Below are 14,657 nucleotides of genomic sequence, written 5' to 3' on the forward strand. Positions count from 1 at the left end.
ATTACTTAACTATTCATAAAAAATAGAATGTTTTATTTTTAATAAAATCTACACATGTTCCTTAACTCTATTCACTTTTTAGTTTTACAATGTAGGTACATTGTATGCATGGTTTATGGTTATGACAGTCTCTGAGGCGGAAGCCATTTTTGAAGCGACATCACAGACCTTGATTACCTACTAAATAGTGCAGTTCGATAAGAATTCGATCCAACTACGATTTAGTGAACGCTACAAACAGCTTCATATCATTAGCGTTTATCGTGGATTATACATATAATCCAGCATGATCAAAGTACTACGTAGTTTCAACGTACACGCAGCTACTCTCTCCAACCCGAAATCTTTGAAAAGTATTTGATAAATACGTTGCTATGGTTACTACAATGACCCCAATAACGGCACGTATGATTACTATGACAGAACTTTCTTCAATGCCGCGAGAAGTTTACTCTTCTACGTGACTGGACTAACAAGAGCCCATGTCTCGTTGTCTGCAACACATAACAAGATATGAAACAATTTTTGCAAGTTAAAATCAAATCAAATTACTCTATGCTAAAAAAGAGAAAGAGTTACTGAAAACTGTGAATATTACATGTCGATCTCGTTATCGTTTCTTGGGCTCGACTGCGGAATTCCGATTGTTTAATAATAACAAGAGATAGGATAACAATGTCAGTATATACCAACATATTATGTGAATAGGTTGTATTCAACAAAAAAGCATTTTTTTAAGTACTTTATTGTGCACTTTCAAAATGTTGAACGCGTTGTGGAATTTTCTTCTTGTGATTATTTTAATTTTCTTCATAAAGAAAATAGCTCAAAGTGCGCCAAATAAAATCAAATTTCATTTCTATTTTTTCATCTTCTATTTCGCAGGAAGTCTATTAGCGTGTGTTATTTGGCCATTCTTTTTGCTAAATCCGAAACATGTAAAAAATGCAAAGTAAGTAGATACTTTGGCTTTTATTATTCCAACCATAATGTAATATAATTGTTACAACATTCATATTCAATTCATACATTTTCTTTGTTTCTAATTTATACAAATAATCTAAAAATCAGACTAATAACCGATAACACAACAAATCATAATTAATATCTTTGTCCAGAAGTGATAAAGTAGACAGTAGACACCCCAGCTCATAGTTTTTTTATTTATAATAGTAGCTACTATATTTTTCCTTTTAAAATTTATATATTCATACAATGGATGTTTAACAAAATAAAAACATATATTTCACCGTATCAATTTAAAGTAAATAATCTACGCAGGGCCAAAAACATTTTATCAAAAATATAAACACAATGATAACAATACACAAAATAACTTCCGTATGTTAACAATTTATTGCTTTTCGATTAATTATTTTTATAAGAAAACTATACATTAAAAACTATTTTACTTTTCTTTTCGTAAAATAAAAATACAATTTAAAAACTATTATACTTTAAGTGTTTATTTTCAGGTTTTCTTAATTCTTCACACGCGTCAAACTAATTGATAAATAGATAAACCTAATCACCTTCTGAAGATAAATAAAATACATCCGTATTAAATTAACAAAACCTTCAAAACTAAATGCCACCATCACGTTTCCGGGCAATTGGGTATGCTCTTCATATTAGTATCGACTATAAGGTCCCGACGCAATAATTTTATAAATATTATGTTTACATATTTTGCAATACAACAACATTTGCCAAGAAAATCTTGTATAGTTGAATACGTTTATAAAATATGTTGAAATTAAGTATTTACCAAAAAAAGATCACACAATAGATTTATAAAGATTGAATTATACTTTGTACTTTGTTTATTAATAGGAAATAAAATATAGTGAAAATAAATTTAAGAATGAAGCATAACACGTGGTAAATCTAAGAGTACGCGATAAAGATCTACGGCGTTTACTATCGTATAAAGATAAGCATTAAAGATTAATGTTGGGTTTGCATAATAGATTGCAAATTCAATTCTTTTCACCATTCAAAATATTTTTATACTCAGATAATGCAAATTATTTATATAGTTAATCTTAAAATATTTATAATCATATTACTTACTTAATGATCTAAGTATTACAGCATAACATTTTAATTACTATTACTATTTAATAACTACCTGTGTAGGAAATAGACAAAATTCTAACTATCAAGTTTAATTGTCAACTAAATTTTAACTTGTAACTTGCTTCTAAATTGTGTGATTACACGTAATTAATCATTTAAAATTTAATTACTTAAAATTTATTACTTATCAACTTAATACGTGTAAACCAGCCATTATATACGTGTTTTATTAAAATAAAATTCCAAGTGTGCGTGAAAGTACATTTCGCCAGCTTTTGATTTTTAGTTTCTTTTCTTTTCAGAGCAGCAGCTGGCATTATAAAGTACGTAACAAGACTTTATGATCTTAAATGGGAATTGCGAAATAGTGAAATTCTAGCGGAAGAACGCGGAGCTATAATTGTCTCGAATCATCAGTCATCTCTTGACGTATTAGGTATCTACAAGTTATCTTAATCCAACGCATTATAATAAGTCCGTATTAATCGTGTGTTAATCTGAGTTAGCGGTTGTTTTATCAGTTATAAATTACTTTTCTAGGACTCTTCAACATATGGAATGTGGTAGATAAGCTAACAGTTATCGCTAAGAAAGAAGTATTTTACGTGTGGCCGTTTGGACTAGCGGCTTACCTTGCTGGTGTCGTATTCATAGATAGAAGAGACACGAAGGGAGCTTATAAGCAACTGGGAGAAACCGCGGAACTTATGAAGAAAAAGGCAAATATAAAAACCTTACTTATACAAACATATCTTGAAAAACAACAACAAGTCTTTCAATAAACATTTTATTATAATTAAATGTTATATTAGATGTAATTCAACTTTACGTCATAATCAAGTATATTTTCGATGTAAATTCAATACAAACCAATTTGTCTGAACAAATCAAAATCCTCCATTATTGTAATAAGTCGTACCTACGTATCAAATTTCAATATTAGACTTTTTATTGCCGTACCCTCATAATTACCTACCCATGAGGAAAATGTTTCAATGCTTCCTTTTATTAAATAATCGGCAAACAAATAGGTAATTAAATTGAAGGCATATTGTTTCAGACGAAGATTTGGTTGTTTCCAGAGGGCACTCGAAATAAAGACTTCACAAAATTATTGCCCTTTAAAAAGGGTGCATTTTCTATGGCAATAACTGCACAACAGCCGGTTATTCCAGTTGTTTTTTCACCGTATTATTTCATAAATAGAAAAAAATATTTGTTCAGCAAAGGTAGATATAACTCATTAATTTCATTTATTGGATAATAATAACAGGTATTATAATTTATAACTAAAGAATGTAGACCTTGTTATTGTTAGAAAAATAATTGAACCCAAAAAAACACATACTTACGTAGATTTTTATTACAATAACGATTATTGATGTTATCTTTAAACAATTATGAGTAAAACATTTACTAGTAAACCCACTATACCCTCAGTGAAATAGTTGCCGTTTGCTTAACCTTCATCTTTAACAAAGTAGGAATTCAATTTAATTACACATTTCCAATTTCAGGTCACGTTGTGATCCAATGCCTTGATCCCATATCCACGGAAGGAATGACGATGGATGACGTGTCCAGACTGACAGAAAAGGTCCATGATGTAATGGAAAAAGCTTATAAAGATCTCTCTAAAGAAGTTTTTAGCTCTCTACCATCCGACTACCCTCACACTTTAGAAGGATAATTTTTTTACGCCGAACCACATTTTTTTGTGTTGGAAACCAAAGACACTTAGTATTAAGAAGGGGGAACATAAAAAATGTATCCCAAAACTTAGAACTATTGTAAGAAATATTAAGTAAAGAATAAGTTTTGTTAGCTCTGTTTTATTTTTTCGTTGATATAAAATAGTGATCAGAAGATTTGGTAGTATAGTTTAATAGGTACCAATAGATTTTAAAAATACCTGCTTGAAACTATGATAATAATTATTAAGCTGCGGTTAATATCATAGAAGTTTAATGATGTTAATATTTTATATTGTATACTATGATGTATTTAAGTTAAAAAGAGATATAAGAAAAAGGGATGATGCAGAGCGTCGTTATAAAGTTACGTTACGTACATATTTATGATTATACGTTACTGATATTAAAATATGAAGTAATCGATGTAAAAATATAATACATTGTTCAATAATGATATTAAATAAAAACAATAGAAAGAATTTAGCAAATATGAAGGTCCTAATAATAATGGATAGAATGCCAGACAATATTCACATGCGGGCTAATTAACTTTCTCGATGATAATTACGAATCTGGCTCGGGGCAGGATTGAGTCCGTGTAATTAATTAATGTGTAGATATGACAAACTCTAATTGTTAGAATAAAAACGTTCACAAAGGCAATAAAAATATATTTTTACTATATAGATTTCCACCCACACTGTTTGGCACGACACTCGTCCTTCCAGAAAATTCTAATACCGTCCCTCCATTTCTCCCCTTCAAGTTTGATTTTTGTAACAAAATCCAGTTCTGTTATTTTTGTCACTAAAACAGTTTCAAATACTACTTACTAATGATTGCTTAAAAAAATTGATATTCACTAAAAGTAGATATATATATAGGTATTATTATACCTACATACCTACAGTGCACTGAACAGAACGTATTTCAACTCGTGGAAGGTTAGAGATTTAGATAGAAACTAGCTTCCGCCCACGACTTTGTACGTGCATCCCCGTTTTTCCCCGTTCCCGCAAGAATTTCGGGAAATCCTTTCTTAGCTGATGCCTACGTCCTAACATCTACCTGCATGCAAAATTTCAGCCCGATACGTCCAGTGGTTTGGGCTGTGATAGATCACTATATCAGTCACCTTTGAGTTTTATATATATAGATTAGGATATGGGATATTTAAAGAACGAATTTATTACAAAGAGCCTGAATTTACTACATGTTATACTTAATTAATTAATTTATTTATTTATTCAAAAACACACTAACATTACAGTTTCCCAATACGATAGTGGTTAAGAATCATGCATTATACATATTAATTAACAGTTAAAACTACGAAAATTGTGGAACTGTATATCTGTGAGCTTTATCTTTCTTATTAAAATACAGTCGCGTTTTCCAAAATTACTAGTTTCATATTCATTTGGGAGGTTAAAAACGTTGAGGCCTATGCAATAATTGACTATAAAGTGAAATCTGACTAACAGATGAGAAAACTTCAGTCTTGCGTGAATTTTTGAGACAGATTAAGCTTAAGTTTTTTGGTACCAAATCGGTAATGACTTTATGAAACCTTAAGAGACAACTAATTTTCATTTAATCATAAGTAGGTAAATTGAATGAAGTGTTACTATAAGTCCAATAAGCAAACTCAAAGGGAACTTTTAGCATCAATCCGAAACAACTCTTTATATTATGGTTATTGAAATAAATATCATCACACCATTACAATAGTAACAACATAATAAACAAGCCTGACAGTCTCTTTAAATTCATAGACTACCGCTTTGACCAAAATATCTTACAAATATTCTAATATCTGCATCACAGCTTGGGTGCCCATGGGTGAACCCTTATAAAATAACAAGAATATTTGTATTCCCACTGAATATTTGATCGACACGTACTTTGCAAGTTGGTAACATTTTACAATTACATATGACGCACGTTTCGGAATAGTAAGTAGTTCAGTTAAACGATGCAGATTCCCTGTTACTTTATATTTATACATTTTTATTCATTGAAACGCTCTCCAAATAAACTCAGGTGGCTCCAATAAGGATTTGTTTGTTCATCGCTATTTCGGAAGAGATGTCACATGTTTTCACTAACGTCCCCTCAGTTGAGACATGTTTACCGAAAGTTTCAGAGGAATCAATCATTCTCAGAATATAAAATGTTATTTTGCTAGAGCGATACTATTATATACAAACAAACACATTTGCGGTATTAATGCAAACAAAAAGGTTGTACCTTCCAAGAATTTATTATGGCTATTTGTTTATGTTCATACTGAGATTCATACATTAATTTTTTATATAAATGCGGACAAAGGCGAACGACAGCCTGCTAATGGCCAGTAAAACGTATACTTACATAAGCAGAACAGATGAGCATCGGCTTCTTTAACATGTCAATTAAGAATTAAATTGTAGAACTATAGTGTTCGAATTTATAAGGCTAATAACTTCCTAAGGATATATTTCACAATAGCTATAGGTAATGTGCTCTATAGTAAAGATCTATATCATCCATTATTCTCCAATCTGACAAGAATTTTGATAGGTACTGTATGTTTATTTGGGTCAAGCTTATAACAGATTATATTATGTGAACATTCCTTCCCGAATTCAGACGCGGCCTGCTTCGTAACTTGAGTTGTGAATGAGTTTTTATATTCAAAATTTCCCTTTTTCGTTGACTCAGTGTACTTAATCAAATTTTAATGATTAAATTTAATCTTCTTTCAGCTTTAACTTTCATTAGGTAACTTTTAACATTGTCTTTGTTTTAAACGAGCGGTCCGCCCCGGCTTCGCCCGTAGTACATATTTCGCAATAAAAGGTAGCCTATGTTCTTTCTCAGGGTCTAAAGATTATCTGTGCCAAATTTCATCAAAATCGGTCCAGTAGTTTATGCGTGAAAACCATACATACCTACATACAAACCTTTCCTCTTTATAATATTAGTAGGTATAGATATTCAGTGTGATTTGAAAAGTTGTAGGATACCTATTATATATATCACTTATTATTTTGGTCTTACAAGGCTAATGTTAGTTAGCACTAATAATAAATAAATTAGTTGTTGCTGTAAACTGTTTACCGATAAACCTTACAAATATCATATACCTAACATAAAAAAAACTTTCTGTCAGGTAAAACAACAAATGCCTCTCAAACGCTTAACGGTAAAATAAAATGCTTCTCAAAAGAATAGGTCTATGTAGAGCGAGCATCCTCGCGAATCATAGAAAATGGTGACTCACGCATTTTCTTCTGCGGAGGCACGTTTAGGTACATACACCGAGCTGCTTTCCGCGGAAAATGCTTCGCGAGAAACGAGCAGCATAAAATTATCGTTGCAAATCGAAAACATAATTTAGTTTTATTTCTATAGGTATGAAAAACTTGTATACGATTCAAAAATATTTTTCTCACGTCGTCAGATTCAATAAGATGTTGTGCCATCATCCTATAAGCCCATTACGAGACATTGTGTACTGAATAATCCATATATGAATACGCGATAGATATATCCCTTTTATCTCCAAGTTATTCTTATATCAAGGTTTAAGAAAAACTCACAACGACTCATATTTATTCATGAAAAGAGCATGTCTGTTATTGGCGGTACTTGATGCGTGAAGGCAATTTTCATAAAGACTCTAGAGACATTTGCCACCTGCGGGCAAAAACGACCACTCACTTACTTTGCTCTTCCCTTAATAAAGCTACGGGGAATTCACTAAAATGCTTAGCTATATTTCCTGTCGTAATTTTGTAGAAACTTATTGCCGTTATTTGCCTAATTATTTACGCACAATGTTTTCTGATTAAGGATAAATAATACGCCAGGAGATAAAAATATCATCTCCGTCATCCGTATCAAGTCCAAAAATAAGCTTACATATCCTGTTACATCTTATGTTATCATGTTTAGGTATTCGGATTAGCGATTCTTGGGCGAAAATAATTGACCCGATACCATCTTCTTTCTTCTAAATATAAATAGACATGTTATGGAATATTTTAAGCATAATTTTAGTTACATACATATTTCATATTTTGGCTGAAACATAAGTGTGTTATTGTGTGATAAAGAAACGCCTGCTCTTTACTATAACATTCATACAAATTATTTGTTTCAACACTTTAAATTACTTGACAACGATACGAATTATAATTACGACCAGTGAAAGCATAAAACTGCAACATTACTCTAAATCTTTAAAGGCTATTCAATTTTGTGAAATACACAACAGCTATAAAAAATCCTTACAGATAACCATTGAAAACTACTTAGCAGAAGATAGATACAGTCGATGAAGACTAACTTTTACGGCCGTTTTAACGATAATATACAAGCAGTAAACAGAGCGGGCCCCATCTGCCTTGATAAACTGCCAAGATGCTTTGAAATTAATCACATGAGGCTAGTAGGTATATCAATTTATGACGTACCTTATAGTTCACATAAATTATAACGGAATGTGATATTTTACAGTCATCTTGTTAAGAATATATACTATGCCTATGAAACCAATAACCAAAGCAAAATATTTGGGCAACAAGAAGAAGCAATCATTATTTCATTTTTATTTATTTCCAATGTATTGGTCGACATTCGGTACAGGCTAGAAATGAAAGAAAAACAGAATCAACAATTCGGGGCAATGCCGCCGGCCGAGGTAAGCCGCTAAATAAACTGTGGGTAACACCGCACGAGAATGAGTTTGACGGCGCTTTTATCTGCCTCGACCAGACGCCCTAAACAAATTTCGACAAATTGAAAAAAGCGACGCAACTAATTAGTTGACTAAGCAATATCAAATAATAATGCACTAAGAAAAAGTATAAAAAGTCCCTGATATGAATTTTAAATATTAATACTCTCATTTCGCTTACACAGACTATTGTACTGTAAACACCGTAAAGCATGAAAAATTGGATATTCACTATTCTGAACCCAAAACCAAGGTTTATGGCTGTTTGTCTATTTGTTCGGGAAATACCATAAAATCCAAGCGGCTTTGAAATTTCAATAGCTTTGAGCCAACATAGGCATTGATTATTTAATATATGTACATAGTTTAGAATTGATGCTTTGAAGTATATTAAGTTAAGGGTAGGTACTTGATATGTGGCAGATATAATATTTGTATGTGACAGGTTAAGGAAGTATTAAAAGGTAATAAAAAGCACATCCTAACATATTTTATTCCGCGTTTAAATAAATTCAAAAGCTTAATTACTGTCGTATAAAAAGTAATAAAACTAGTTTAAGTCCTTTTACTAAGCTTTTACGTTCCGGGAATAATAAATGGTTCTTGCAGAATACGAACGAATTATTAGCAAAAGATTACTAGATATTATAAGTTATATTTTATACAGTTCGCATGAGACCCAAATGCGAACGAGCTGGCGCATCACCTATAACAAATGATAGTTGTTTGACAACACTTATTACGATGATATAGGTACTGTTACCACCAGACACCAGTGTATGCTAAATACGACCACAGCGACCAATCGATCGTTTGCAAGACTGCAGGAAATGTCCCCAGTGCGACTTTTCTAATGATGATGAATCATGTTTTGACGGCCACATATCAGAGTAATAAAATTGTCTTGATAAAATATAAGATATTGAAATATCCTTTTATGTTATCTTTATGTGCTACGTTCATTGTAATAAATGAATCACGGACAACGAAATAAATTAATATCCTGAAACTGCACGAAAATAACAGTGAAAATGTGATATATGTACGTAATGTGTATATGTATGTAATGTGTACGTGTGTGTAGTATATGTACTTGTATTTTTCTTGATGTAGTACTTATATGAATAATATTTTCAGATTCTTTTGTATTATGTTTGTTTTACACTGGCAAAGAACTATAAATTAACCTTTAGGTTTAAAGACTACAGAATAAAAGGTCAAGGAATAATCACAATGAAACCCTACGACCTATATGGATTGTTGGGTCTAAATCCTGCTGAATATTTACGCTTCCACCGATTCCATGCGACTACCGAATGTAGGTATGTTATTAAATTTTCATATTCACTTTCAGTCGTTTTAGACCGGGAGATACTGACACAAAATTTCGAGTCATTTGTAACAGGATGGCGGTTCTACAGGGTTCTTACTACGCAATGACAAAAAGAAAAATGATGGTATGAACGCTGGTACCGGTGGGTTAGTCGCGTGGGCGTTAGTCGAACTCGTCGGAAAAATAGCGAAAGTCAAACGATTTGTAACACAAAAATTTTAGAATTTACCGATAGCCCATAAAAAAGAAGTAGGCGGTAGTGTCATGCAATACTTTTCCGGTATGACTTACAGCCCGCCATACCGACACGAATGTGTTGATTTAAAAAAAACAATTATTCAACCATTTGTACCAAGCTAACTTTTGCACAGGTAACCATCGTCGTGCAGCCATTTACGAAAATCGCCATGCCATACTTTTCGGACGATTCCAAATGGTCGCCATACCGCCGAAAATCTGCAAAATTTTTTTTATTTCGCCTATCTTTTTGTACCAGTATTGCATTTGGCTTTTTGGAGAGTATTTGATAAAATGTGACCATTATTATATTTGCCATACTTCTAGTAGGGGGAAAAAGTGCTGTCATACTTGAAAAATAAATTTATTATTAATTTATATAAGTGAAGATTTCCAACACCTAGATCTTTGAAATTTTGTATTTATATTCGTTGATCCTCAAACTTACAGGAAAAATAAGTGCCATACTGTTACAAATCGTTTGACTTTCGCTATTTTCCGATGAGTTCGACTAACGCCCACGCGACTAAGCCGCCGGTACCAGCGTTCACACCATAATTTTTCTTTTTGTCATTGCGTAGTAAGAACCCTGTAGAACCGCCATCCTGTTACAAATGACTCGAAATTTTGTGTCAGTATCTCCCGGTCTATTTGCAGTTGTTCGTCGTGGAATTGTAACATCCTTTTATTAGGGTTCCGTAGCCAAAATGGCAAAAACGGAACCCTTATAGTTTCGTCATGTCCGTCTGTCCGTCTGTCCGTCTGTCCGTCTGTCACAGCCGATTTACTCGGAAACTATAAGTACTACAGTGATGAAATTTGATGGGAATATGTGTTGTATGAACCGCTACAAAAATATGACACTAAATAGTAAAAAAAAGAATTGGGGGTGGGGCCCCCCATACATGTAACTGAGGGATGAAATTTTTTTTTTCGATGTACATACCCGTGTGGGGTATCAATGGAAAGGTCTTTTAAAATGATATAAAGTTTTCTAAAAAACATTTTTCTTAAAGTGAACGGTTTTTGAGATATCAGCTCTCAAAGTCGTAAAAAGTATGTCCCCCCCCCTCTATTTTTATAACTACGGGGTATAAAATTCTAAAAAAAATAGAGGTGATGCATGCTAATTAACTCTTTCAACGATTTTTGGTTTGATCAAAGTATCTCTTATAGTTTTTGAGATAGGTTGATTTAACTGTAATTTATTATATTTGCTGCTACGGAACCCTTTGTGCGCGAGCCCGACTCGCACTTGGCCGGTTTTTTCATACAATTTCAAAGCCGAGCATGAATGACGTTACTGCGCTATTGTGTAGATTTTCATTTACTACTTTTTCATATTTAAAACCATTCATGCATTCTAACACTTTTGATGGCATCCAATTGATATATCTTTAATTATGATTTTCTTATATCGGGCTTTGAAATACCATTAGTGAAAAGTTAATCAAACACAGTTATAAAATAATTAAGATCGAGCTTGTAAAATTATTCTTATTGAAGTGATGAACATCGCTCAGGACAAAATAAATGTATTTATGTAATTATAATTTCCATCTTACTCGAAGGAAATATTAAAGCATTAATTTGATGGACAAAATAATGGAACGACTCTAAATTTTAGTATGAAAAGAAAATCAATTCTAAAAAAATATTTATTTTGAATTATCGCACCTTAGATATCTCACCATACATGTAAATTTTCTTGGTTTAACGGTCAATAAATAGTACACACGGCCAGATCCCGTCTCACTTATTTAATGTCGTCTCGGAGCATGTAAAATATTTAAAGTAAAGCACCGAAAGCACGTTCGGCACTCAAATGCCATGAACGCCGCTTTTTACTGCAAGATACGTTTGCAACACGTGTTGACGTAAGCACGAATGTTTTGATACACATTTGAAATATATGTATAACACGGAATAAAAGAAGGAATACTTCTACCCTGGTACGTAAAGTAGAGTAAGTAGTAAGTACCTGTATCACGTAGTGCATTAATATGTCATCTTAAATGTGTCCCGTTGGTTTCCACATACAGGCTTTTTTCAGGTCATCTTAGTTTTAAAATATCGTCTTTATATGTTCAGCCAAAACTATTATTTGTTTTAAATATCGAACTCATTCCTGGCGATCCTTTCGTGTTCGTATTTCATAATAACTTTTAAACATCCTAAGTATACAACGAATGACCAAAAATTACAGAAAATGTAATATTTTTAAATTAACTTGGCAATATATTTTTACAAAAAATGAACCATGGAAAAAACCATTCTAAAAATGATGAATGATTGAACTTTGATTACAACGTACCTAGTTAATATTGGATCGCCCCCAGGACACAAGCGTTGAGACTTTGTCAACAATCAATTCCTCAGTATAATTGAAGCATGAAAAAATGAAGAAAATGAAATTACAGCGAATACGAATTCCACAAGGAGACAAGTGTAAATATCACGAGGTATATTCGTTGAATATGAAATAGCAATCACTGTACCTCAATTGTTATAAAAGCTTAACATGTTAGTTTCAAAACTAGACCGCAGGGCTTTGGCCTGGTATAAATAGAGTTAGGATAAAAATTTGGATTCCGCTATTTTTTTCGATGATTCAATTAAAAGATACAATATCGGTTGAATTTATTGGATAAACTTTTTACTGTATTTTAGTTTATACTGTTTTGGTAATACTAAAAGTAGTTTAAATACATTACATGTTGCGTTTACCATCTAAATTCACACTCGTAAGTAAATTAGATAATAGACACTTCGATATTTATATTATTTACAACTACCATGATAAACAATAATAACGAGGTATACAATATAATATAAGAGTGGGCGTCAATAGTTAATTGCTAATTATATAATACTTTCTTGTAACAAAAAACATAAAATGTGTGTTATTAGGTATAGTTAATTATAGGTACTTTGTATAGAACCAACACACATGAAATACCACCTCTAAAGAAATAAACCTCTAAAGTAATGTATGTTATATTAATAGTTTTAAGTTTGTAAATCTATACTAGTAGATATAATATCTATATAGATGAACTGTGCTACTATTTCAGAGATAAATACGAATAATTGTGATAGAAGACGTTTTATAAACAAATAAAAATGTAGTTATTGAATCAATACACTATGAAATACATATTTTATAATCTGAAAATGGATCTCAATAAACGGGGAAGGCTCAAGGTTTATTTTTATTCCGTGAGTTAGTCCTCACAGGTTTACTGTCATTTTCCGTGTAATCTTACGGTCCCAGTTACGTCCCATTTCCATTAGAGCCACTTGACTTTGCTCTTGTTTATTCAATTCGCGCAATATTAACAGCAAACATTCATATTTGAATAAGCTTTTATTGAGTCACCAATAGCTGTGAGCAGAATCAACCCACCGCATTGATATTATGTGTAACACAAATAAAAACGACATGATTAGATTTTATCATAGAATCATTTTCCCCTTCTTTGAAGTACATTAAAAGAACAGATTGAACTGATATTACCTCCACAACTATGAGTTTTCTTCGCATTTAAAATGAGAAAATAAAGCTCTGTTATTTCTTGGAAATGCGCAGCGTTCATTATTTTTATAACGTCATGGACCATTACTTCTTATTCTCCACAAAACAACATTATGATAAATGTACGGTACATTATTCTAAACATTTAAACACGTCTGTGTTATTATTCCTCTGGTGCAAATGCAGGAACAAACTTAGTAACAGCGATGTCAAGTTTGTTCCCCTAGGAGATAACTTTGTGCCAAGCTATTTAACTACATTGCTTGATAAAGACTCAGCTACTTGTTACCTGGTTTTGTGTAAGAGAAAAGTGACGCTTCTTTGTGTATCTGTGTAGTGTATACATACGAATCCTTACAAAACTGAAATTAGCTTTTATAATAATGAATAAACAGTGTAAGGCAGATAAATAAAATCTACCATTTGTAAAATTTTAGATCATTAAAGTCTATGTAATTTCCGTAGGTCGGAAAATAGAAAATTGGATATGTCTGATCAATTGACTAATGCTCTGTAATGACAAGTTATGGAAGATTATGGAAGATATATTATGAGTATTAAAATTGTATATTATATTTTTCACCTTCACTTTTCCCTCGCGCTTTGACCTCCTTGACAAGATGACCTAATTAGAAGCTCATTGTTCTTATAAAGTTAAATCGTTCTACTTCATCTACGTGATTGGGTGTATATGTCACGGATGTGGCTACTCTTTAAAGTTGGAAAATTATGAACCAGTACAGGTTGTATGTACCTCCATAACATATACAATAACATCCAATGATTTATGATCCTCATATAAATTTTGAAGTAACCACTAACTGTAGGTATATGTTACCTACTCAAACTCAAGCTCAAACAAACTCAAACATTTATTTATTCAATTAGACTTCTTATAGAAGCACTTTTGAAACGTCATTACATATTTTAAAATTTACCACCGATTCGGAAAGCAGTATCTACGGAGAAGAACCGGCAAGAAACTCCATAGTTGCTCTTTTAAATCATGTCAGTTTTACAATTTAATTTTACAAAATACATAGGTATGTAACATCA

General features: G+C 32.0%; 1 protein-coding gene across 1 annotated transcript; it reads left to right on the forward strand.

Annotated features, from left to right (window-relative positions):
* The first annotated feature begins 706 nt into the window (after window positions 1–706).
* LOC149909574 (1-acyl-sn-glycerol-3-phosphate acyltransferase beta-like) lies at window positions 707–3,856 on the forward strand. Its single transcript, XM_090117773.1, has 5 exons — window positions 707–952; window positions 2,382–2,515; window positions 2,620–2,798; window positions 3,140–3,308; window positions 3,597–3,856. The coding sequence occupies exons 1-5, from the start codon at window positions 762–764 to the stop codon at window positions 3,767–3,769; spliced, it is 846 nt and encodes a 281-aa protein (XP_089973899.1). The 5' UTR covers window positions 707–761; the 3' UTR covers window positions 3,770–3,856.
* The last annotated feature ends 10,801 nt before the right edge of the window (window positions 3,857–14,657 follow it).

Source organism: Colias eurytheme, chromosome 3, assembly GCF_061535395.1.
Source record: "Colias eurytheme isolate Ceu_HAF_F1 chromosome 3, ilColEury1 Martin Lab GWU primary, whole genome shotgun sequence".
Lineage (NCBI taxonomy): Eukaryota > Metazoa > Arthropoda > Insecta > Lepidoptera > Pieridae > Colias > Colias eurytheme.

Excerpts from the sequence above, each read along its gene's own strand:
- LOC149909574 (XM_090117773.1), top strand. The coding sequence starts at position 762 with ATGTTGAACGCGTTGTGGAATTTTCTTCTTGTGATTATTTTAATTTTC. Across the intron at positions 953-2,381 it reads AAACATGTAAAAAATGCAAA|AGCAGCAGCTGGCATTATAA; the intron begins GTAAGTAGATAC and ends TTTTCTTTTCAG. Across the intron at positions 3,309-3,596 it reads AAAATATTTGTTCAGCAAAG|GTCACGTTGTGATCCAATGC; the intron begins GTAGATATAACT and ends TTCCAATTTCAG.